A 26274-nucleotide genomic window follows, 5' to 3' on the forward strand; every position below is an offset into this window, starting at 1 on the left:
ATAGTAGCATGGATAGGATTATTTTTACATGTTATGAGACAATTTTAAAAGGGATTTCTGTGGAGCTCGAGGAAGGGAGGCGGGTGCAGCATAAATACGGCCCAGGATTTCATTTTGAAATTAGGGCCCATTTTTTACTTCACTAACCTGTCCTGGCTAACCAATGGATTTTGAAAAGGAAACTTCACATGGAGTTTCCCATTCTAAGGGGCCCTTTGACTAAGCTGTGGTAGGCACTAGCACATGCCTACCATGCGGCAAAAAGCACTGTTGTGAGACGCGCTGAAGTGTCTTGTGGTAGGCCACAGGATGCGCTAATCTTGTACTGAAAATATTTTATACTTTTCAGCGTGGGAGGCGTGACTATGGGTGGAGAGTAGGCATGCCCTGCGTTCATCAGGTAGCATGAGCACATTGCTGCAAGCTGTCCAGTTACCACAGGGTTAGCTTGGGAGACCATAGCGCCAACAAAATAGATGTCAGCAAGGGCTCCCACAGTAATGACTACGTACTAATTGGGAAATTAGTGTGTGACCGTTAAAGAAAAATCTGGAAATGCAGCTATTTTACCGCCATTCTAAAAGTGACCACAGTTCTCATAAAACCTATGCCCCTAAATCTGCTTGCTGTATCCATCACCTTGCAAGCTAAGCAACAGGGCTAAAAGTTATTCTCCCTCTCTTTCAATAAGGCTTCAAGTACTTGGTTTCTCCTTAGTGTTAACATATTGAATATTTGACTTACAGTCCTGACAGGAGGTGCCCTGCCTGGAACCTACAGACTGAAGCAGTTCCACTTTCACTGGGGATCCTGTGATGACCATGGAGCCGAGCACACTGTCGATGGAGTGAAGTATGCAGCTGAGGTATTGCCCTCTGCTTTTTACGTGCAGTGTATCTGATATTTAGTAGAATTTGCAGTTGCTGGGCTCTTATAAGCTTCTTTTGTGTTGCTGATAGCTCAGTGTTGTATTGTGAGAATTTGAGATACCTTTTTCAAGTTTATTGTACTGAATGACAGATATGCAAATGATGAATTTCCTTTAGTAAGATCAGTGTCAAAACCTAGGGTGTAGCCAGAACTTGATTGAGGAGGGGGTCCAGGGGTGAGATGGTGGGAGGGCAAGCATTACTTCTCAGTAACTCCTCACTGCCACTGTCACTGCTGCCCCCCCCTTCAAATCATACCTTTGCTGGCAGGGATGCTCAAGCCCTGCCACCGAAGACATTCTCCTCCAGGGCCTGGAGCCATGCTATATGAAGAGCAAAGAAGCAGACATGCTGTTCTAGCCTCCGACACCAGCACTTCTGCACATGCTCAGTTCAATGCATGAAATGAGCATGTGCGGAAGTGCTGGCACTGGCGGCTGGAGCACCACCGACTTTCTATTGCTCAGCACAGGTGGGGACTCTTACATTGAATTTCTTTGGCTGGCAGGGCTTGAACACCCCTGCCAGCCACGCATTAAGTGCCACAATTTTAGAAGGGGCCTCAGGCTGCCCAAAGTGTGCAAGGGGGGGGGGGGGGCAGGCCCAGGCCCTCAAGGACCCCTGCGGCTATGTCATTGGTCAAAGTGTTGCTTTCAAGCCAGCCCATGGTAGTTATTTTTGAAGCTGTATTCTTGTTTTGGACATCAATTTAGGAGGTGCTAAGGGCTCCCATGCTATGGACAGTGATGTCAGCATGCTAGCTATTTAGCACTTCCATGTCCATTTTCCACCCGACATGCTCCCTCCAAAACAAATTTAAGACATAATTACCACACTTAGTATGCACAGATGGTAAAACTAATGTGGAATGCTTTTAGCATGTCCTGTGTTAGACCTTTTTGCTAAGTGAGGCACTTGTTAGCACTTAGTACTGTTTAGTTAAAGGACCACTAAGCTTGTGCCTAAGACAGTGGCGTATTAATTCAAAGTGCGTGTGTTGTATACGCACCCCCTGTCAGACCCAGCCCCCCCCCCCCCCCCCCATGCCTTAAAATCATCTATGCTCCAGTCTTCGCCTGGGGCAGTGGCAACGGCACACATAGGCTGCCTGTGGCCTGCACCAGGACTTCCTCTATGAACCATCCCACCCCATCTGATGCAACTTCCTGTTTTTTGAAGGGCGGGTTCGTTCAGAGAGAAAGTTCTGGTGCAGGCTACGGGCAGCCTATGATTTCTGCTGCCGCTGCCCAGACAAAGACTGGAGCAGAGATGATTTTAAGGTACTGGAGGGGGGCACAAGAGACACACCCCCTGTTAGATATTCCTGTCCACGTCACTGGCCTGAGGCAGTAGAGGTTAGAGTGACTTACCCACGATCACAAGGAGCAGCTGTGAGATTGAACTGAGCTTCACTGGTTAGCAGCCCACTGCTCTAACCACTAGGCTACTCCACTCCATGCTCAATAGATGTCTTGTGTAATCTGATGTTGAGTCACTTTGAGACATCATTTCCATCACTGATTATATTGTTCTTCTGACAGAGGAACAGTGATCCTGTATCCTATTTACTATTTATGGTTGATTTGCCTTCTAAGATGTAGTAATACAAACTGAATGTGAAAGTAACGTACTGGAATCAGATGGTTATGACTGTTCTTATTTAGTATTACAGTACTGCTCTGTCCATACATATGCCCTCATTGCAAATACATACTGTGCAAGACAGATGGTTATTTACAGAATAGTGCTTAGGTAGAATATTGGCATATATGTGTCTATGTGCACACAAATGCATGTATTCCAGTATGCCACCTTAACGCAATTCATTAAATATGCAATTCTCCTGCATAGTGAACACATTTGCTAGGGGGCGTTCACATGGGTGGAGCATGGGAGGGACATAGGCAGGGCTCCCACTTTAGCAAGCTATGCATGTCCCTGCCACATGTAGCCAGTAATACCAGGTTGAGCTAGTATTCTATAATGGAACCTTGACGACTAGGATCCATTTTATAGAACAGTCTCCTACTGCTTGCCTCAGGATGCCTAAATGGAAGCACCCAGTTATATAATTGTCCCCATATGCCGTATTTTTTATTATTCTGCTTTTGTATATTTTTATTCATCTGGGGAGAGCCCAGTAAATGAGTATTTTTATACAAATCCCTAGTGATTTTCCAGTGTGGGTTTCATGTGTCTGTCCAGAGGCTGTGCAGTCAATATTTATCCAGTCATAGGGGACCCTTTATTTACCTTGCTCTGTGTGCTTAGGAAGAGAATGGTCGAGAAGATTGGTGTTTTTGCCACAGATACCAAAATGAGCATGTGTTCCTACACCAGCCCCAACTACTCAAGGGATCGACTCCATTCATGTATTCAAAGTGATCAAAAATGTGCACCCTTCAGCATTCTTTATCTGTAAATAAACCACTCCATGTAAACCTAGATTATCTAGGGAAACAGTTATGTCCCAGAATTCAAAGGGGTTTTTTTTAACAGCCACCACGAAACATATAAGTCCCCTTTTCCATTTTCTCCCCCCTCCCCATCTTCCCTCTTACATAGCTCAACTTCTTGTATATATATAACTCAATTTATGAATTGCAGAAACTAAAACTGCAATTACAGTGCTACATCATGAAAATATACATAGTGTAACCATTAACTAGCACTGCAATATCTAACCATTAAGATCACACATCTGCATTTTGTATTCTATATTTGCCTGTTAAATGGAAATGTGTTTTTATTTACTATCAATAAAAACGTTGGAAAGTAAAAACAAAAACAAAACAAAACATATAAGTCCCCTATCCATTGCCACCAAAACTCTCTCTAAATGCTTTGGTACTTTTCAGATCATGCCAGGTCAAAATATCTTTTCTCCTAAATATACATCAAGTAGTGATTTGGGTTTGATATACTTCCTTTCTGTGGGTACAACCAAAGCGGTTTAAATATATTTTATGCAAGTACTTTTTCTGTCCCTAGCAGTGGCGTAGCCACAGGTGGGCCTGGGTGGGCCAGGGCCCACCCATTTAGGGTTCAGGCCCACCCATCAGTAGCACATGTTTAGCAGTAGCTGGTGGGGATCCCAAGCTCTGCCAGCTGAAGACTTCCCCCTGATGGTAATGAAAATGCTACTCTCCATGATACTGGCACCTGCACATGCTCAGTTTTCAGAGTATGCCTGCTGCAGATGGCCAAGGTGGAAAGAAGTGTTTTCCCACCAGCTGAGATATTTTTTTCGTGGTGGTGGGGGAGGGAGAGCACTTGGTGCCCACCCACTTCTTGCCCAGGCCCACCCAAAATCTGTTGTCTGGCTACGCCCCTGGTCCCTAGTGGGCTCACAATCTAAGTTTGTAACTGGGGCAATGGAGGGTTGAGTGACTTGCCCAGTGTCACAAGGAGCTGCAGTGGGACTTGAATACAGTTTCCCAGGTTTTCAGCCCACTGCAGTAACCATTAGGCTACTCCTCCATACCTGCATTTAGGTGCCACAGTTACACCAGCTCTAAGGCTGGTATAACTGTAGGCATTTAAATGTAAGGCACACCAAGGCTGGGTTGCACTAGTATTGTATAACGGAATTTGAGTGCCCAATGCTGCAATAGAATAGGCTCTCAATGTGTGGCATTGAGGTGACTAAAAGGAGACGCCCACTTATGGAATTGCAGGTTTAATGTATGCCTGTAGCAAACACATTGAAAACTAAATTGCTCAGCTGTATGTATAGCAGCAAAATATCAGGGCCATGGGGTGAATTCTATATGAGGCGCTGAAAAAATTGGCACCAAAATAAGCACTAATAAGCTGTGATTAAAGTTAGGTGTGGTTTATAGAATAGCGCTTACACACAGGAATCAGGCAGGCATGGCCATTTGCACCAGATGAAATGTGATGCAAATGTATGCACCAAAATTGGGTGTGTATCCCCCCCCCCCTTATTCTATAACAACGTGCATAAATGCTAGGAACATCCCTGTTCCATTCATGACCTTCCCATTTCCAAGCCCCCTGTTTTACTCACACGCAAATTCCAATTAAATCCAATTAGTGCCAATTAGCTTGTTCAGTTAAATTGCATGCACAAATTGGGTGCACACTCAAGTTTGCGCTTGCAATTATTGGTGACTTTTATAGAATTAAGGGTATCCCATGGATTCCGTATATTGCAGAGAGACTTCCATGCGGAAATCGAAGCGTATTCCATAAACAATGCGAATAACCTAATTGGTTAACAAGCTAATTAGTGCTCATAATAGGATGTTAACAAGCAATTATCAGCAGTAATTGGCAGTAATTAGAATTTACTTGCACTACTTGCTAAGCGGATTCTGTAACTTGGTGCGCGTAAATTCTAATGCATACTGCCAAAAAGAGGGCGTGACCATGGTCGTGGAACGGGCGGTTCGTGGGCATTCTGAAAATTTACATACAAGGTTGTAAAATACATCTGCTCCATGCCTAACTTAGGCGCCAGTATTTTACTTGGTGTAAATGGATGCGCCTAGTGTTAGGTGCTGCCTTGGCCGCTAGGCATACTCTATGAACTGCACCTAAATTTAGGCACGGTTTATAGACTACACCTAGGCAGAAGATTTTTCAGCACTGATTTTTCAGGTGCCATAAATAGAATCCTAGTCCTATATGTATAGCTACCATCGGTGAACTCTCTCCATATATATTGTACACCACTGCCTTCCCAGATAGCGATATCAAATCTACAGTTTTAAAAAAAATGCCATGACTGGTGTTTAAAAAGAAAAAGTTCTCTGATCAGTCTTATTATTAACCCAATAGTGATCAATCTCAAAGCAAATACTTTATCTAAAAAAAAATTTTGGATAGAAATTAAGAACAGACTTTTATGCAGTTCTATTTATGTGGTTATCTCTGCGCCCCTGGAACTCCCCCAAAATGGCCAGTTTTTGCTTAGGGAGTAATCATGCATTTTCAGCAGTACTATCTGGTTAAGTATCACAGAAAATTCACGGTTAGCCTTGGATTGGGAATTTAAATCGTTTTACATATCGGGCCCTGAGTTGATAGAAATTCTGCTGTCCTTGATGAATATGTTTATGTAAGACAGTATTATTTGAAAAACAATTAATGGAATGGGTTAGTAGATAATGTTTGTGGACTGCACACCCTCAATCTCCTCTTTTGGTTGCAGCTTCACTTGGTGCACTGGAATACGAAGTATGGCAGTTTTTCTGATGCTGCACAGAACTGTGATGGGCTGGCTGTTATTGGGATTTTCCTGAAGGTTAGTGAAATCTACAATCTCAAATCCTTTTTTCATTGTTTTTCTCTACTCATAGTCCACAATCCCAGGGTATTTAAGTGAGGTGATGCAGTTTGCTGTGTTCAATCCTAGGACAGCTTTATGGCATGGCTTTTTAAGATTGATTTTACAGATGACGCTTACCATTCGTGTATTATTTGAATTGTTCTTTGTCTTCAATTTGCTACAAGGGGGGCATCAATCTTCGTTTTTCCTTTTTACAGGTAGGACAAGCCAGGCCACAGCTGCAGAAAATTATTGATGCCCTGGACTCTATCCAAACACAGGTAATGCCAACTAAGTAGCACAGGGACAAGAACAAAGGTCGAATATTTGGCTAGATTTTATTTATTCATTGCACTTGTAAGATATATAGATAGATATAGATACAGGTACTGATTAATGATTTGCGATAGGGTTTGGAAGACTTAAGTGAACATGTGGAGGAGGCTGAAAAGCAATTGGAAGACCATGCCCTTCAGGAGACTACCCAGAAAGTGGGAACCATGAATGGTTTGACAATAGCACTGACTGAGAAAGTGAAGGATCTGTGCCTAACTTTAAGCGGGGTTTATAGAATAGTGCTTTTTTGGTGCCAATTTCTTTGGTTCCATACATAGAATCTAGCCGTTAATGCCAGCTCTATGGCAGCTATAGTGTTCATGCCTAACATATAGGTGCATATTTTAATGGTTATGCCTAAATTTCTATATATAGGTGCCCAGTTATAGAATAGCGTGGGCGTTATTGCAAAGCACAGGAAATCAATTTTAAATACTAACCCCACAATATTGAGCCTGCTGGGGTCAGTGGTCTTTATAAAGCCCTTGGTGACTGACATTTAATAACTGGATGTTCAGTGCCATTATCTGGAACCAGCTGGTACTGAATGTTGGGTACAGGTTGGTTTGTGCTACTTATCCAAGTACTGGTGATATTTAGACCAGTACCAGCATAGGTAACCAGATAAATGTAGGATAGCCTTTATTCTGTCCTAAATTTATTCGGGCGGTTACTCAGCAGACTGAATAGTGCCTCTAGCCAGGTAAATCCTAGCTCTCCCAAGCTCCACCCCCCTGACCGGCCCAGTACTACCTGGATGGTGCTGAGGTATTCTGATTGGCTATTTAGTGGCATTGTCTGAAAATCGGGGTATGAACCCATTCAACGGGACTTCTCTGGGTACAAACATCTCCTATTAGACAAGTCCAGCTGACTATCTGTCCCCTAGATAGATAAATCTAAATATCTTCCAGTGCTGGTGGAGTAATGTTATCTGAACATCTGATCATGTTGGTCACTGTGGTCTTTCCAGACCATGCGTCAACCCACCTGGTCTCTGGGAGTTTGTAGCTTGTTGATATACAATAGAATGTGATACTGCACACTCTTTGGTGATTCAAACTATGAAACTACATTGTCCTGTGATCCAGTACAACTTCAGAATACCAAGTACAGCCAAGGGAGGCAGCAGCAGAAAAGATCAGTAATCATCCCTAGTTACAGTAGATAATGAGAGAGAGAAGCTAGGAGCTGGAAGCATGGGTATTTTGGAGGATAAGTCAAGAATGTGAAACATACAGAAAAATTAGAGATAGAAATGACATTACCTACAGAAATTAATGATTTAAACGAAAGACCTGCCATCTGCGTAATGTGTAATAGTTCCAAGTTACCAATGGTTTATCCATTCTGTATCGGTTACTAATGTTAAGTTTTGGAGTCTTTTTATAGATTCCTCAATTCTGGCGAGATTTCAGAGACATGTTAGAAAGGGAATCACAAATGATCTTACATTCATTGTAACTGATGGATCCATATGGATTATAAAATCACTGATGATTTCATACATCTATTACAAATATAGCTTCTCCTAGGATGGTGGGAAACAGGGAGATGCTTAAAATTCTCAGATAGATTATATGTGAAAGATTGCACAAGACACACAATTCAATTCTTTCAAAGAATTTCTGCTTGTTCATATGCAGACTTTAAAATTGTATCACTGTTGCCATATGCTATATGTCAACAGATGTTTTTCTCTGTGTTGAACTTAAGTATGTGTGTTTTTGTTTTACTGTTGTAACAGGTACAGCACTATTTTCACTATTAGGCAGGTTCCTAATTTGCCAGCTCTGCTCTGACATCTGAATTGTTGCCCTTTGCTTCTGTTACTGTAAATGCCTCAGCTGACTTCCCTACAGGCACTGTAAAGTTGAAACTCTTGTCATCTATTTTTAGGGCAAAAAAGCTCCTTTAACAAACTATGATCCTTCGGGTCTGCTTCCTTCATCCTTGGACTTCTGGACCTATGAGGGATCTCTGACCACACCTCCTCTTCTGGAGTGTGTTATCTGGAATGTTCTCAAGGAGCCCATAAGTGTCAGCCACGAGCAGGTACGTTTTCAATGTTTATTTTTATTTACCAGAAGAGGCCAAAGTTTAGGTTCATTGTATGTTTAAAAGGAAGTTCATATTTATTTATTTATTGGGATTTATTAACTGCCATTATGAAGAGATTCACCCAAGGTGGTGTAGAGCAGGTACAGTTTAACATAAAACTTACAATTTTGTTAATGGAACAATAGTAAAATGACCAAGTATAAACATAAATCCAATAATAAGGTAAACTTGCAAACAATAAATTGAAACCTAATAATGAAACACGATCACAACTATACACATTTAACAGCACTGAAATTCATTTTTACCAGCACTACAGACTACTTATGCCATATGTTTAAAAACAGTATGGGAAGCTTGCTGTAATAGCGATTCAAAACACAGGAAATTCTGGTGAAGACCTTTGTGACTTGACAAACCTGTCATTAGACAATGTTTTGTAAATAGGGAGATTTTCAGCATTAGGCATCAGGGAGTTGCTGTAGTTACCAAATTCCTTGCAGCAGTATTTAAGGGTGTTAACCATTGTTAACTGATTAATAGACAAGGAGAGACCTTTGCTTTGGAACTGACAGTTAAATGGTCATCCTACAGTGCAAAGTTTGTGCCTAAAGCCTGTAGCACTAAACTTTTTAAAGGTGACCCTAAAGATATGATAGGCAAGTAGAAAGGCCGTATAGTAGTGGTTCTCAAACTTTCTCAGGTCACGGAGCCTCTAAGCAACATATTTCCTTTCAAATCTCCCCCCCCCCCCCCTTCTCTGCCGCTGCTGCTTCTTCCGCCGCCACTATTGACGCTGCTGATGGTATTGAGTCCTACCTTCCATCCAGCTTCTGTCCACCTTCTCTCCTCTTTCCATCCAGTTTCTGTTCACCTTCTCTTTTCAGCTTCTACCCTCTGCCTCTTTCTGTCCTTCCAGCCATGGTCTCCCCCTTTCTCCCCATCCTTCTACCCAGCATTTTCTCTCTCTCCAGCCCTTTTCCATCCAGCGTTTTCCCCACTTTCTGTCCCCATCTTTCCACTCATCATCTTTCTCTCTCTCTCTCTCTCCCCCTCTTCTATCCAGCATCCCCACTCTTCTATCATTTTCCCCTCCCCTCTCTCTCCATGCTCCCCTTCCACCCAGTATCTTCTGTTTCCTGGCCACTACTGCTTCTCCTGATGAGCAGCAGCGGCCCCATCAAAACAACAAATAGCAAGCACAGAGCCGCAGCCTTTTCAGGCATGCACTTTCGGCTCTGCCGGTCCTCTGCCCCAGAAGAACGGGAAGTTGACCTCAGCGGGGTCAGAGGACCGGCAGAGCCGACAGCACATGTCTGAAGGCTTTGGCTCTGCACTTGCTTTCTGTTGTTTTGCCACCGCCGCTACTTATCAGGAGACGCAGCAGCAGTGGTGCAGTGGCGTTCCTAGGGTGGCTGACACCCGGGGCGGATCGCCGATGCGCCCCCCCTCGGGTGCAGCACCCCCCCCCCCCCAGCAAAATGACATCTCCCCTGGCGAAATGAACCCCCCCCCTCCGGGTGCATTTTTACCTGCTGGGGGGGGGGGGGGGTGCCGCGCGCCTGTTGGCTTCGCTTGTTCCAAGCTCCCTCTGCCCCGGAACAGGAAGTAGCCTGTTCCGGGGCACAGGGAGCACGGAACGAGCAGCGCCGACAGGCGCGTGGCACTCCCCCAGCGGCGTGCACCTGGGGTGGACCGCACCCACCGCCTCCCCCCAGGAACGCCACTGCAGTGGTGTGGTGGTAGCAGTGTGTCTCGGAGAACTTTCCGCTTTGGCGGGAGTGCAGGAGATGACCCATTGAATGCGGGGGACTTGGCAGGTCTGTGGGAGGGAGGTGAAAAAAGTATGCCATGGCACTCCTGTGAGTTCACAGTGGTGCCCAGGGGTGCCACGGCACTCAGTTTGGGAACCACTGGAGTATAGTGTTACCGTGCTCAAAATGAAACATTGAAAGAAAACCAGCTAAAGAGTTGGACAGAAAAGAGGTGTTTAGATGTACAGATTTTTTGATTCGTGAGCCTCCACCTAAACAAGGGACCATTGGCCTCCCAATAAAGCTATCAAGTTTCAAATTTCTCTTTTATTTGATATACCACTGAGGAGATATACTATCAGAGCAGTTCACAATTTAATATTTAGGAGAGAACATAGTGGAAAAGAACTACAATACATATAGGACAGTTAAGGAGAGGAGGAAAAAATAGGAGAGGATGTGAGGTATTAGGGGGGAAAAAGGAACTGAGAGGAGCTATGCAAAATAGGAAAGGGAAAATAAAATCCAGCGGGCTATATGTCAAAAGTATACCTCTCCAAGAAAGGAGACCCTAATGTCAAGTAGGAGGCCCATATACTTTCTTAAATAGATGGGTTTTAAGGACTGCTTTAAACTCAGACTGAGAATATTGTAAGTTCCTGGAGAAAAAGTCCATAGTTTGTTATTGAGATGGACATGAGGGAAGCCACTGCTTGCCCTGGGATTGTTAGCATGGAATGTTACTACTAATTGGGTTTCTACCAGGTACTTGTAATCCTGGGTTGGCCACTGTTGGAAGCAGGGTACTGGGCTAGATGGACCATTGGTCTGACCCAGTATGGCTATTCTTATGTTCTTATTCCAAAGGGCAGCACCAGCAACCAAAAACATTGTTTTCCAAAAAGTAGCCATGCCCACTTGTTGATTACTTAGGACTACAAGAAGTCATTGGTCTGAGGAATGGAGCGTTGAAGTGAGTGAATAGAGTAATAGATATTGTAACAGGTTGGGGGATTAGCTGGAGTGGAGGGTTATATGAATCAAGGTTAAGATCTTGTATTGAATATGCATATATGTACAGGAAGCCAATGTTCCTGACGAATGAGAGGGGTAACATGGTCATATTTCCAACCACCAGTGATTAGCTTAACTGCCACATTCTGAAATTCCTGGAAGCGCCATACCTCATGCTGGCATAGACTGATGAAGGGAGAGGATACTGCATTGCAGTATCCTCTCTCTCCAAATATTTTTGACTTTCTTTAAACAAAGTCTCTCTTGTGGCCATTTGGGTAGTAGTCTTGGAGAACACATTTTAGTACTTATGAGCACACCCCCAGTAATTAACACATAAGTTTTGAAGTTACTGTATGTTAAATTTGGCTATTAATGTATGGGAACTGCAAAACATTAGGGTACCTTACTAATTAGGGGCCTTTGTTTATTGTATTAGTTTTTATTCTTTCCAACCCGATGTTGGAAAGAAATTATACAGAAAGAATTGAGAAAGTCTGCCTGGGGATAAAATACCTTTCCTAAAATTTAACAGAACAGGACTAAATTTGGTGTGGGGAAAAAAACGATAAAAAGACACATTGAGTTCAAAAACACATACACACAGACACACAAACAAAACTCAGATGCACATACACATACACAGATGAATTGGAAGTAATTCCATGAGGTATGCTACGTTCCTTCATTATCAACACATGACAAACAAGGAAGGATTCCCTACGGGAAAAAGTACTGTTCAAAGAAGTAGGGAAGGGATACAGCGCAACCAAACCAGGCAGCATTCCAGTGGTAGATAGGTAAAAGATTTTATTGCCAAAGAACAAATACAATGGACTCAACACGGTTCCGTGTTTCGGCAATAATATGCCTGCCTCAGGAGTCTGAGTATCTGTTTAACTTCTCAGCGTATTTCCATAGAAAAGGTATAGCACAAAACCACTGTTACAACGGTCGATTCCTGTATCTGCATATAGTGCCAAAGTACCCCTACAAATGCGCTGTACTTTGGCATATTATTGCCGAAACATGGGACCGTGTTCAGTCCATTGTATTTGTTCCTTGGCAATAAAGACTTTTACCAATCTACCTCTGCAGTGCTGCCAGGTTTGGCTGCTCTGGGTCCCTTCTTTCATTATCAAATATCTCCTCCTCCACTGCTGCCACACTCTTATCCCTGCTGGGCCTGCTTTTGATGATTCGGATTTGTTTTTCCATTTCTTTGTTGTAAATTTTACAGTGAAACCTAGTGACTACATCCTCCTAGTGGTGAATAAGCATAGCAATACCTGTTGCTGTGAGACAGTGACACCCTTATAACATTAGTACCACTGGACTACTGCTAGGGATCACTGGCAGTAATTTAGATCTCAGTGCTGAGGCGGGCAGAAGTGACTGAGGATAATTCCTGCCCACCGATTAGGCACCAGTGATTTTAAAAGGTACAAATGGAGGTGGAGGTGCCTACATGGGGCTATGGGGGCCTGGGCCCCTGTAGATTTGGCTTTGGACCCCCCTGCTGACGACCCTTTCGACCCCCCTCCCGCCGCCAACCCTCCCCCACCGCTGCCGTCACCGTCAGCTACTTTTGCTGGCGGGAGACCCCAACCCCCGCCAGCCGAGGTCCTCTTCTTCCGGCGCAAGGCTTCATTCTGTTTCTGTGAGTCTGACATCCTGCACGTACAACGTTGGCGACGGGAGGGGGGTTAAAATTGGTGGTGGTGGCGGCGGCGGGGGGTCAAAATGGCAGGGGGGGTTGGCGGTGCCGGGCGGGGGGCTAAAATGTGCCCCCTCACCTCGGACTCTGGACCCCCCCCCCTCCCGCCAAAGTCTGGCTACTCCCCTGCAAGAAGCGCTGTTCATTTACCATGGAAGTGAGCAACCTGCAATTACCAGGCTAAACCAAGCTGTGGTGAAAGCCCACCTTTTACCACACCTTGGTAACTTCCCCCTAAGTCTTTAGTAGCTTCTGAAATGAGGCTTGATTCGACAGCAGTTAAAGCTCAAGGGGCAATGAGTTCCAAAAAACAGACCCAGCAACATAAAAATGTCAAATTAGATTAATTTTTTTCCTGTTCCCCTTTTCCTTCTGTCCTTCAATGAGTACATTTTGAGTGTCTTAACTTTGTTTGTAGTGCTTGTGTTGCAGAACCTGAACAGCCTGCAACATGATGTAGAGAAGATATGTATTTCCAAAATATGTTTCATTATAGTAACATTCGATATATTAAAATCCAGTTTTCCCATTGACGCCCATTATGGGGAAAAGAACAACAGACAAGCTGTATCAAAAGCACAGGCGTTTTTTTCTTTGAGAAAAGTATAATTTCCTAAGCTGTGATCATCCTCCTCCATCTTCATCCTCTGCCTCTTTCTTTAGTTGATAGTTAGTTATCATTCTATGAATCATCTGCCACATCTCATAGTTCTACCTTGTCTTTTTCCCTTATTTGTGTTCATCAGGTTTTGGTGTCCTGCTTCCCTTAGCCAAAAATGCATCCAGACACAGCTGCTTTGAATGTTTCTCACTGTACAGGTCCCTGTAACAATCAAACGTATTGCATTTAATCTTCTAACTGAGTGTACGTGTAAATCGTACATGTTTACTTTCCCTGTGTGGGTACTGAAAGTTACACAAAATTTCTATTCGGCAAATACCTGAACATTTCTATGTGGATTACAAAGTTTCAAAGAGACTGGCAAATAAAAACAATCCAGGAAGTGACAGATGTGGAGGGGCATAATCGAACTGCGCAGCCAAATAGATGGCCGGCCATCTATTTGGCCGGCGCCGCAAAGAGCAGTCCCGAACCGTATTATCGAAAAAGATGGGCGGCCATCTTTTGCTTCAATAATACGGTTGGGGCCGGCCCAATGTCAGAGATGGCCGGGTTTGAGATGGCCGGCCTCGGTTTTCGCCGATAATGGAAACCGAGGCCAGCCATCTCAAACCCGGCCAAATCCAAGGCATTTGGTCATGGGAGGGGCCAACATTTGTAGTGCACTGGTCCCCCTCACATGCCAGGACACCAACCGTGCACCCTAGGGGGCACTGCAGTGGACTTCAAAAATTGCTCCCAGATGCATACCTCCCTTACCTTGGGTGCTGAGCCCCCCCCAAATCCTCCCCAAAACTCACTCCCCACAATTGTACACCATTACCATAGCCCTTAAGGGTGAAGGGGGCACCTACATGTGGGTACAGTGGGTTTTGGAGGGCTTTACATTTACCACCACAAGTGTAACAGGTAGGGGGGGATGGGCCTGGGTCCATCTGTCTGAAGTGCACTGCACCCACTAAATACTGCTCCAGGGACCTGCATACTGCTGTCAGGGACCTGGGTATGACATTTGAGGCTGGCACAGAGGCTGGCAAAAAAATTGTTTTTTTTTATTTTTTTTGGGTGGGAGGGGGTTGGTGACCACTGGGGGAGTGAGGGGAGGTCATCCCCAATTCCCTCTGGTGGTCAGTTGGGGCACCTTTTTGAAGCTTGGTCCTGGAAAAAAAGGGACCAAGTGAAGCCGGCAAAATGTTTATGAAGGCCAGCTTTCTTTTTTCCATTATCGGGCGAAGCCGGCCATCTCAAACACACCCCTGACCCACCTTCGCTACCCTACCGAAATGCCCCCTTGAAGTTTGGCCGGCTCCGCGACGGAAAGCAGTTGGCGCTGGCCAAAATCGGCTTTCAATTATACCGATTTGGCCAGCTTTAGGAGATCGTCGGCCATCTCCCAATTTGTGTCGGAAGATGGCCGGCGATCTCCTTCAAAAATAAGCTAGTTAATATCCAACCTGATCCATTATGTTAAAGGGATGTATTTCTTAACAGAAAAGTTTTTAACATCCTTCAAAATACCATGGGGTCATTTTACAAAGAAATGGTACGGCTAATGCGCGGGTAGCGTGTGCCAAATTGGCACTACCGCCGGGGTAGCGCACTGGTTCCTGTAGTATAAAATATTTTTCTTTTTCCTACCTAGGGAGATGCTCCTGCTGGTAATTGGCAGCACAGCCATATTAGTGCGCGCTGCATGATTATCTCGCGGGTAGCTTGTGAGCCTTTACTGCTAGGTCAGTGGGTGGCGGTAAGGGCTCAGGTCATAAATAGGTGCACGCTACTTTTCATTTTAGCGCACGGCCATTTCCCGGCCCATTGAAAAATGCCCTTTTTCCCAGCCACAGTAAAAAATGGCCCAGCACACACCCAAAACACGTGCCCATACTGCCGCAGGCCACTTTTTCCCGCAGCTTAGTAAAAGGACCCCAATATAATTTGTAAGTAAACAAATCTGGGAAGGCAATGAATTCCAGACCGAGACTAGTTGATATAAAAGCGACCATTTAATTCATCTCATTGACAGAAAACATAACAACCTCAGGTAGAAATTCTAGGACTATTGTGGAGGAAAATGAGCCAATCACATAGATACAGTGGAGCATCGCCATTCATAATTTTGAAAATAATAAAGCAAAGCTTAAACTGCACATATTTCTTTTTTTTTTTTTAATTTATGAAGTTTATTAAACATACTTCAAACAACTTCAATAACACAGTGTCTCTGCCTGTACATCATTAATTCCCCCTGCACATATTTCTTGTGAAAATTCCCTATGGAAATTATGCACTTACATCTGCACTATGTAACCATGTTAGCATGCTTCCATTTTCTGGATTAATTTATGCGGGTATGGCTGAATTTTCAAAAGTAATGCCAAATAAATGAAAGCCCAGGAACACTTCACTCAGGGGTCCTTTTACTAAGCGGCAGTAAGCACACTGCGGGCTTACCGTGCGCCAAACAGGAACTACTGCTGGGCTACTGCAGCAACCCAGCGGTAGTTCCCACCCCCAGCATATGCCATTTCTGGCAGTAGCACAGGTGTTTATCCGGTGGTAATCACTGCCCGGTTACCGCTGGGTTAGTGCAGGAGCCCTTACTACCACCTCAATGGGTGCCAGGCAGTAAGTGCTCCCCACTGAAATGACCACATGGTAAGTGGTTCATTATAGATTGGTTATGTATGTTAGCCTGATGTCGGTGCCAGGAAAATGGTAGAGACTATTATAAAAAATAAAATTACAGAGCATATTCAAAAGCATGTATTAATGAGACCAAGCCAAAATGGATTTAGTGAAGGGAAATCTTTCCTCACCAATCTATTATATTTCTTTGAAGGGGTGAACAAAAATATGGACAAAGGTGAGCCAGTCGATATTGTGTATCTGGATTTTCAAAAAGTGTTTGACAAAGTACCTCATGAAAGACTCCAGAGGAAATTAGAGAGTCATGGGATAGGAGGTAGTGTCCTATTGTGGATTAAAAACTGGTTAAAAGATAGAAAACAGAGAGTAGGGTTAAGTGGTCAGTATTCTGAATGGAGATGGGTAGATAGTGGGGATCCCCAGGGGTCTGTGCTGGGACAGCTGCTTTTTAATATATTTATAAATGATCTAGAGATGGGAGTATCTAGTGAGGTAATTAAATTTGCTGATGACTCAAAGTTATTCAAAGTTCTTAAATCGCAAGAGGATAGTGAAAAATTACAAGAGGACCTTACAAAACTGGGAGATTGGGCATCCAAATGGCAGATGATGTTTAATGTGAGCAAGTGGAAAGTGATGCATGTGGGAAAGAGGAACCCGAATTATAGCTACGTAATGCAAGGTTCCATATTAGGAGTCAACGACCAGGAAAGGGATATAGGTGTCATCGTTCATGATACGTTGAAACCCTCTGCTTAGTGTGCATTGGCAGCTAAGAAAACAAATAGAATGTTAGGTATAATTAGGAAAGGAATGGAAAATAAAAATGAGGATGTTATCATGCCTTTGTATCGCTCCATAGTGCGACCGCACCTCAAATATTGTGTGCAATTCTGGTCATTGCATCTCAAAAAAGATATAGTGGAATTAGAGAAGGTATAGAGAAGGGCAAAGAAAATGATAAAGGGGATGGGATGACTTCCCTATGAGGAAAGGCTAAAGCGGCTAGGGCTCTTCAACTTGGGAAAAAATGGCTGAGGGGAGATATGATAGAGGTCTATAAAATAAGAGTGGAGTGGAGTGGAACAGATAGATGTGAATCGCTGGTTTACTCTTTCCAAAAACTACTAGGACTAGGGGGCTCGCAATGGAGCTACAAAATAGGAAATTTAAAATGAATTGGAGAAAATATTTCTTCACTCAGCATGTAATTAAACTCTGGAATTTGTTGCCTGAGAATGTGATAAAAGCAGTTAGCTTAGCGGGGTTTAAAAAGGTTTGGATGGCTTCCGAAAGTAAAAGTCCATAGACCATTATTAAAATGAACTTGGGGAAAATCCACTGCTTATTTCTTGGATAAGCATAAAATGTATTGTACCGTTTTGGAATCTTGCCAGGTACTTGTAACCTGGATTGGCCACTGTTGGAAACAAGATGCTGGCTTGATGGACCTTCGGTGGTGGTAAGTTCTCCCCGCTGCATGGCCACATAGTAAGGGTTATCTTACCGCGTGGCCATTTTGTGGGGGAGGGGACTTTTTACCTGCCACTACTGCAGGGCCCTTTTCCCCACAGCTAATACCTGAGCATGGGTGCATTTACTCACAACTGCTGCAGGTTTTTATGAAGCTGTTGTGGAAAGATATATAGACACCTATGTGTCTCTATTAAATAACATCTAAAAAGATACCCTGCTTGGTTTTCCTATAAAATTATTTTTTAAAATTGCTCTCCATGTAATATTTTGGGGTATTTATTTGGAAAGTGAAGCATAAACCCAAACAAGTAAATACTTTTTAATCATGTACTGTAAAGAACCTTCTAGAGATTGTTTGCTCAGGGTTAAGTAGGTTTTGTTTTAACTGTGATACATAACCTCATTAATCATTTAGGCTGGATTACTCTAACCAGTGTCAGTTTGCTGGAAGAACTGAATCATTGCCGCCTTTAGATATTCTTTCCCTGTTCCTCTTCACGCTTTTCACATGCTTCCTCCAAATAGGCAAGGACCACTGTCATATTTTTGCAGACTGAAAACTTAAACATTAATGGTAATACACCTCTTAATGCATTAATTTGTAATTTGAGTTCCATATTCAAGACAGACCTACTATATTATCAAATCAAAATAGATGCATAAAATATGTCTGGAGTAAATAGTGATTTTTTAAGGGGGGGAGGGTACATTTAGTTTAGAGGTGGGAAGTTTTCTATTGGTTTTCCCAGTCCATAGGTTTGTAAGCCACACTGAACTTGTGGGATATAAATGGCATGCAATAACAATAATAATAAGAAGAAAAGGAAAATCACATTTAAAGGGGTCCTTTTACCGATCTGTGGAGAAAAGGGCCCGGGAAAAGGGCCCTGCGCTGGTGGTGGGGGCTATTTTTCCTATGCACCAGGGCTCTTTTTACTGCAGCGAGTAAAAAGATCCCAGCACACATGGTCATGTGACAGGGAGCCCTTACTGCCACCCATTGAGGTGACGATAAGGGCTTCCTCACTAACCCAGCAGTAACCAGGCAGTGCATGGCGATGCCCGATTACTTCCTGGTTATCACCACTCAAGCCATTTATGGGGGTTTTCTTTTTCCCCCAGAAATGGTTCGTGCTCGGGGTGGGACTACCTCTGGCGGCTGTATTGGGCCAGCGGTAGTGCTAAAAGAGCGAGCGGTAAGCCCATGTTGGGCATACCGGTGCTCCGTAAAAGGGCACCTAATATATTTTTCAGGGGAATGAGGGATTATATGCAGTAGGCCGTATCCATGTATGTGTAAAAATGAAAGGATTTTTGGGATCCACTGGATACTTCCTATTGACCCAGCTTGCCTACTATCGGAGAAAAGGTGCTGGGTTCGGTGGGCCCTGTTCTGACCCAGCATTCTTCCAAATTCCTGGGCAGAGGGGGCAGGGGAGTTCATTTTAGCATTATGTGCTATATTTTAGTACCTTTTTTTGTTGGTTTAACAATTCTGTTTTAACCATTAATCAAACAAAAGCAAAGATAAATAACAATTGGCCAAATAGCAATCAATGTTATTCCTTGTCTACATTATCCGCCAGATTCTGTATATCACGCCTAGCATTCCGTACCGAAATCCAAGCATATTCTATAACTACACGCGTAACTTAATTGCTTAAAAAGCCAATCAACATTTAAAAAGAAACTTTTATTTAAGGTTTAAATAAGCATTATCACAAGTATCTACTTGTTTAGGAAATAAAGGGCAATTGAATACTAGGTAACAAAAGAAATCAGGAAAATAATTCAAACATATTTAAAACAAAGTAGGCCCAATTACCCCTCCTTAGATCACAATTAAGTGGGAGAAGTGATATCATATACTTTGAAGATATTTAAGAAATCCAGGGGCCCTTTTACAGAGCGGAGGTAAGCCCAACGCAGACTTACCGCTCGCTCTGCTGGGACTACCGCTGGCCCAATGCGGCTGCTGGCGGTAGTCCCGCCCTGAGCAAGCGCCATTTCCGGGGGAAAAAGAAAACCTCTGGAAATGGCTCACACGGTGGTAACCCGGTGGTAATCGGGCATCACCGTGCGCTGCCCGGTTACGGCTGGGTTAGCACAGGAGCCCTTATCGCCGCCTCAGTGGGTATCAGTAAGGGCTCCCTGTCACATGGCCGTGTGCCTGAGGTCTTTTTACCCGCTGCGGTAAAAAGGGCCCCGGTGCATGGGAAAAATGGCCCCCGCCACTAGCATAGGGCCCTTTCCCCCGCAGCTTGGTAAAAGGACCCCACAGTATAGAAGAAAAGGCCTAGCCTCACAGTCAACCAAAGATATTAACCTACTCCAGATATCTTGTTTCAAAGCAATGAAAGACTTAAGATGTTCTGGTTCAAAAAACACATATTTTACACCTAGGTAATGAATCATACATTTACATAGATATGGAAAAAGAAATGTGGCACCCAATGCCTTGACGTCCACTCTCTTAATCCAGGAAATATTTCCTCCTCTCCTGAGTGTTTTTAGATACATCATAGTAGAGCTACACTCTCTGACCGCAAAATGGTAACTGAAAGTTCTTTAAAAAAAGGTCTCAGAATCCCATTTAGATCTTGTTCAAAAACAAAAGATAGAAATACTGTAGCTCTCATAGACACTTCAGTCATTGAATCCTCCAGTATAGCAGACAAATCTTTTAACTCATCTTGCACCCAACCAGGATCTTCCAGAGTCCCTTCAACCACTTTTTTGATAGGTAAATAATAATCTTATTTACCGAGGAAATTGAGTCATAGGAAAAGCCAGTCAGCATTTTTATCAGCACATAACCAGCAATGATGAGCACTAATTAGCACTAATTAGAATTTATGCGCATAACTTGCTAAGCATATTCTGTAATGTACAGCACCTAAATTTAATGTACGGAGCCAAAAAAGGGTGTGGTTATAGGCAGGGAAATGGGCATTTTGTGGGCATCCCAAAATTTATGTGCACTGTTATAGAATATGGCCATCTGTGTCTAAATCTACGCACCGGTATTTACGCCACATTTTCCTTGGTGTAAATGGATGCTGGGTTCTAGGCGCTGGGATATCAACTAAGCATATTCTATATACCATTCTTAAATCTAGGCACCGCTTGTAGAATATGCTTAGGCGAAAATTTAATTCTAGTGGATTTTTCAGGTACCGTGTATAGAATCTAGCCCTATATATTTATTCCACACTTGATATATTGATTTTCTGTAGATACAATCAAAGTAGTTTACATATTCTATTTTTGCAGGTACTTTTCTGTCCCTAATGGGTTCCCATTCTAAGTTTTGTACCTGGGGCAATGGAGGGTTAAGTGAATTGCCCAGGGTCACAAGGAGCTGCAGTGGAAATCGAACTCAGTTCCCCAGGATCTCAACCCACTTTACTAACCATTAAACGATTCCTCCACTCCAGGGGCAGTGGAGTCTAAGGGGGTCTTTTACAACGCGGCAGTAAGCCCAATGCTTGCTAATCTGGAACTACCGCCGTCCCAGTGCAGCCACCGATAGTAGTTCCATCTGAAGTGTGCACCATTTTCGGCACTCTGGAATTTTGTTCCTGTAGTGCGGCACTAACATGGCAGTAATTGGACATCACTATGTGCTGCCTGGTTACTGCGGGGTTACCACAGGAGCCCTTACTGCCACCTCAGTGGGTGTTGGTAAATGCTCCCGGATGCTTGGCCACACAGTAAGAGTTATCTTACCGCATGGCCATTTTTTTTGGGGGGGGGGGGGGGATTTTATTGCTGCGGTAAAAAGGGCCCTGGCGTACAGGAAAAATGATCCCTGCTGCTACCGCAGGGCCCTTTTTGCCGCAGCTTAGTAAAAGGACCCGTAAGTGACTTGCCCCAGGTCCTGCCCTCGCTTTCATCATTTCCTGTCTGGCAGGACCTGACCGATGGAAGCCTGCAGGTCTGGTGCAGGCAGCAATAATTGAATCACTGCAGGTGCCGGGGATGCCTGTAACTGGGTACACCAGGGAGGGACGGGGTTCAGCGATGGACGGGCAGATACCAGAATGCCGCAGAGGAGGAGAGATGTTGAAGAGGGGTGCTGCTGCTGGGTGGGCCTGAGCCAAGATTGGGTGGGCTTGTTCCCAACCGGGCCCACCCATAGCTGTACCACTGCCCTGTCGGTTTAGTGGTGTAATCAGTGCAGGAGCAATCCCCAGACTCTCCTGCTCCTGCTGACTCTGTTTTCAAAATGGCTAGATTTCGCAGTAGCATTTTGAAAGCGGAACCAGCATGGGCAGGAGCGACAGGTGATCACTCCTGCCCTGACTATGCCACTAGACCACCAGGGACTTTATGGTAGGCCTGAGGGGTGGGGGGGCAGTCTATGAGTGGGTGGGAGGTATTTATGGGGATCTGGAGGGGCTGCTACTGTTTGATGGGAGGGAGAGAGGGTAGTGCTGAGTGTAGTGATGGTGGTGCCCTGAGCAATACACAAAGTCTTTTATTTACTGTTGATCCTGTTTGTCAGATATTTGGGACTGTACTGTATATCAGATACAATAAATCGATTCATCTATGAGTCGTATTCCTAATAGCCATGAATGTTTTATAAAGTTCTTTAAACTCAACAGTATTCTTTACTGTTCCTTAAATCTCTTGGTTTTAAGAAACATTCATTTTAATGTATTTGATTTTTAACTATAATTTTGATTTGAGTGCAGTTTCTCTTTTGTCTAGTCATTATTTAGAAGGTGATTTTTTTTTGTTCATTGTGTGACCTTATTCTGTTGATGGTGTTTACATATAATTGTGATATTGTGGTAAATACATGGATGGATATTCATGTGGGGGTAATTTTATAACAGAGAGCTTATCCAGATTCTAAATGGTGCCCATTTTCTAAAGGCACTTATGTGCCTTTTTAAAATAGGCTTCCATATTACAGTATTCCACAATAACACAGAAACACTGTTGCATGAATTTACATCTGCTCTGAGGCAGGTACTTTTGTATTTTGTAATGTATGCACCTATTCTGCAACTGTACCCCTGCTCCTCCAAACGACTCCCCGGGGAATGCCGTATTTAAGTCCTTGTAAAAGGATGCTTGCTGTCTTTGGCATGCAGTCTTCTACATACATATAAAGCTGTGCCATTTAAAGAGACATTTTCTGTATGTAAAACATGCTTCACATGCAGAAAAAAACGTCATAAAATTACCCCACAAAGTGTGCACTTTACACACATCCTAATGCCAATTTTGTCCTTATTTTCTGAAAAGTCACAAAAGGAAGTTGGATTGAGCTCAAACCTTTCTCATTTCAAGGCCAGTGACATTCATATACATTTATTTATTTATTTGTTGCATTTGTATCCCACATTTTCCCACCTATTTGCAGGCTCAATGTGGTTTACATAGTACCATGATGGCGATCGCCAATTCCGGTATGAGAAATACAGAGTGGTATTGCGTTAAAATTCATGAGTGACAGAGTAAATTGGGTAGTCAAGGAGAAAGAGTTAAGTTTTGTCCAGTTCTGGTATACGTTTTGTTGTGTTGCAGGGTTCAGGTGTTTAGGTTGGATCGTTATGGTATGCCTTTTTGAACAAATTGGTTTTTAATGATTTCCGGAAGTTTGTTAGGTCGTTCATTGTTTTCATGACGTTTGGTAGTGCATTCCATAGTTGTGTGCTTATGTAGGAGAAGCTGGATGCATATGTTGATTTATATTTTAGTCCTTTGCAGTTTGGGTAGTGGAGATTTAGGTATGTGCGTGCTGACCTTTTTGTGTTTCTGGTTGGTAAGTCTATGAGGTCTGCCATGTAGACCGGGGCCTTGCCGTGAATAATTTTATGAACCAGGTTGTAGATTTTGAACGCAAATCTTTCTTTGATTGGGAGCCAATGTAGTTTTTCTCGTAAGGGTTCGGTGCTTTCGTATCTCGTTTTTCCAAATATGAGTCTGGCTGCGCTGTTTTGGGTCGTTTGGAGTTTTTTTAATAATTTGTTCTTTGTATCCGGCATAGATTGCATTGCAGTAGTCTAGGTGACTTAGCACCATTGATTGTACCAGGCTGCGGAATATTTCCCTTGGGAAGAAAGGTTTTACTTGATTAGGTATTTTGGCTTACAATCCAAGGAGCCCTTTTGCCAAACATTGGTAAAAAGTGGCCTTAGTGCACCCTTACATAGGTCTTTCCCATGTGCTAAGGCCATTTTTCCTGCTGGGGTAAAATGGCTGAATTTCCTATGTTTTTGTATTAATGGCCACGTGCTAATTTTGCCATTAGGGTGTGGCCATTAAAATAGATTAGTACATGAGCCCTTACCGCCTGCTGTTATGTAGGTGGTAAGGACTCTCGTGCTAAGGATACCCTAATCAGCTGTGTTAACTGATTAGTGCAGAATACACCTATACTCCACCCCCAGGCACGCCATCTGCACCAAGAAATGAATTTTATTTTTGAGTATGAGTGTAGGACATACACATCCCAAAATTACCATGGGACACCTCAGTGTGCCCTGCAGTACGCCATTTGTTCCTGCGGTAAACATGCACTGGTGCTTATCGCAACTTTGTAAAAGGGCTTCCAAGTTTGTACCTGAGTCACTGGAGGGATGTGGGATTTGAATGACTGACCTTTTTGGTTCTCATCCTATTAGGTTACACTCCACTTACGACTGTGTTTCTGCTTTTGTTTAGATGGTAAAGCTGCGCAGCCTTTTGTTCAACAATGAGAATGAGACTCCTTGTCACATGCAGGACAACTTTCGCCCACCTCAGCCCCTGAAGGGTCGCAAAGTGAGAGCCTCGTTCCATTAACATCTGTGGCGATTCCACTTTAGCATTGCTGTTTTCAAGTGAGAAAACCCTTCTATAAAGCACATCTCACCTGTTAAGTCTCCTGCTGGAAATGTATTCCCTTCTGTTCTAAGTAATATGCAGTATGAAAGGCAGACAAAACACCTTTAATATGAAAGCACACCAAACCTCTCTTCAGCACTTGAAATAAATTGCTCTGTCACTTGCTCAGCAGTTCCATGGATCATTTTTAAGCGTAGGGTTGACAGGGTCTGTACTGTCACCCACAAACTGTAGTGCACACCACTAATTGTAGGTCTGTGAAACATGAAGCTTTTCATACTTTAAGAGATCAATAATAATTTTAAAATGTGAACTTAGAATCATTACATTTGTATAAATATAGAACATGAAATGACGAAGGCAGATTATAAGAAACTAGCTGTAAATTATTTTTTATTAATTTAGTTTTAAATTTATGATCTTAAAAAATATATATATAAAGAGAATGGATTGATGTTAGCTAATTTTGAATTAATCTAGCAATTTGATAAGTTGAAATGGAAATTGTCAGGCTGGAACCATTGTTTAATTTTATTTAGTTATATGTTGTACTGTTTTATTATATTATGAATGTAATTCTTTAACCTGTTCTGGGTGTTGTTGGGAGGACGGGCTAAATAATAGAATAAATAAATAAGCACATAAATAAATAAATAAATTACAGTCCTAAAGGTATCTGTGCCATTTGCTGTCATTATTGTGCAATAATTGTAACCGTGTAACTTATAAATGAAATGTCATCTAGGTCATAAAAATTTTAAAATATATTTTCAATACTTTCTCTAGTAAAAACAGCAATAACTCTGCTATTGTTTTCTGTCATTTATTATTTGTTTATGTATTTTATTTTAGCCATTTATAACCCTCTCTAAGCAATTCTAGGCAGCTTACAAAATAACACACTCAATCAGCTAAAGAACAACAAACAATAAAATGAAATTAATATTAGGATAAGAAATAAGCTAAAGTAAACTTCAAAATACTTAAAAGAATAGCATTGGACTCCTTTTACTAAGGTACGCTAACGGATTTAGGTGTCTGTTTACTAAGCTACGCTGGCGACTTCCACGCGACATTGCCAACATAGCCCATTCAAAATGAATGGGCTGTGTCAGCACTAGTGCACAGGCAGCCAAGCTAGCTTTAGTGTGCATTAAGGGGTATGTTAACTAAGTAAACATAAGTGTAAATAAGGGCTTCTTAGCATATAGGGGCCCTTTTACTAAGCCATGGTAAAAAGTGACGGGAAAAAGGCCATTTTTAAAATGGGGCAGTAAATGGCTGTGCACTAATATTAATATTAGCATGCAGCTATTTACTGCCTGAGTCTTTACCACCATCTATTTAGAAGGCAGTAAGGACTCATATGCTACTCATGTGGTAATCAGGCAGCACTCGGCAATGTGCCGGGAACACCTCCTGCTGTAGAAAACAGAAAATTATTTTCTACCGCGGGAAATTGTGCGCGCCAACTTTGGAACTACTGCCGGGCGCCCACGCTACCCTGGCACTAGAGTCAATTTGGCACATGCTACCCATGCAGAAGCTCTACTGCAGCTTAGTAAAAGTGCCCCTACAATACG

The 26274-nt window shown here is 43.1% G+C and overlaps 1 protein-coding gene across 1 annotated transcript in view; it reads left to right on the forward strand.

Moving 5' to 3' along the window:
- LOC115478650 (carbonic anhydrase 2-like) overlaps positions 1-25497 on the forward strand; it is a 60755-nt gene extending 35258 nt beyond the window's left edge. The window contains exons 4-8 of the mRNA XM_030216146.1: positions 747-865; positions 6106-6198; positions 6441-6503; positions 8458-8613; positions 24530-25497. Coding sequence (XP_030072006.1) covers positions 747-865; positions 6106-6198; positions 6441-6503; positions 8458-8613; positions 24530-24649 — 551 coding nt within the window. The 3' untranslated portion in view covers positions 24650-25497. The remainder of the gene's footprint in view (positions 1-746; positions 866-6105; positions 6199-6440; positions 6504-8457; positions 8614-24529) is intronic.
- The last annotated feature ends 777 nt before the right edge of the window (positions 25498-26274 follow it).

Source organism: Microcaecilia unicolor, chromosome 1, assembly GCF_901765095.1.
Source record: "Microcaecilia unicolor chromosome 1, aMicUni1.1, whole genome shotgun sequence".
NCBI classification, from domain to species: domain Eukaryota; kingdom Metazoa; phylum Chordata; class Amphibia; order Gymnophiona; family Siphonopidae; genus Microcaecilia; species Microcaecilia unicolor.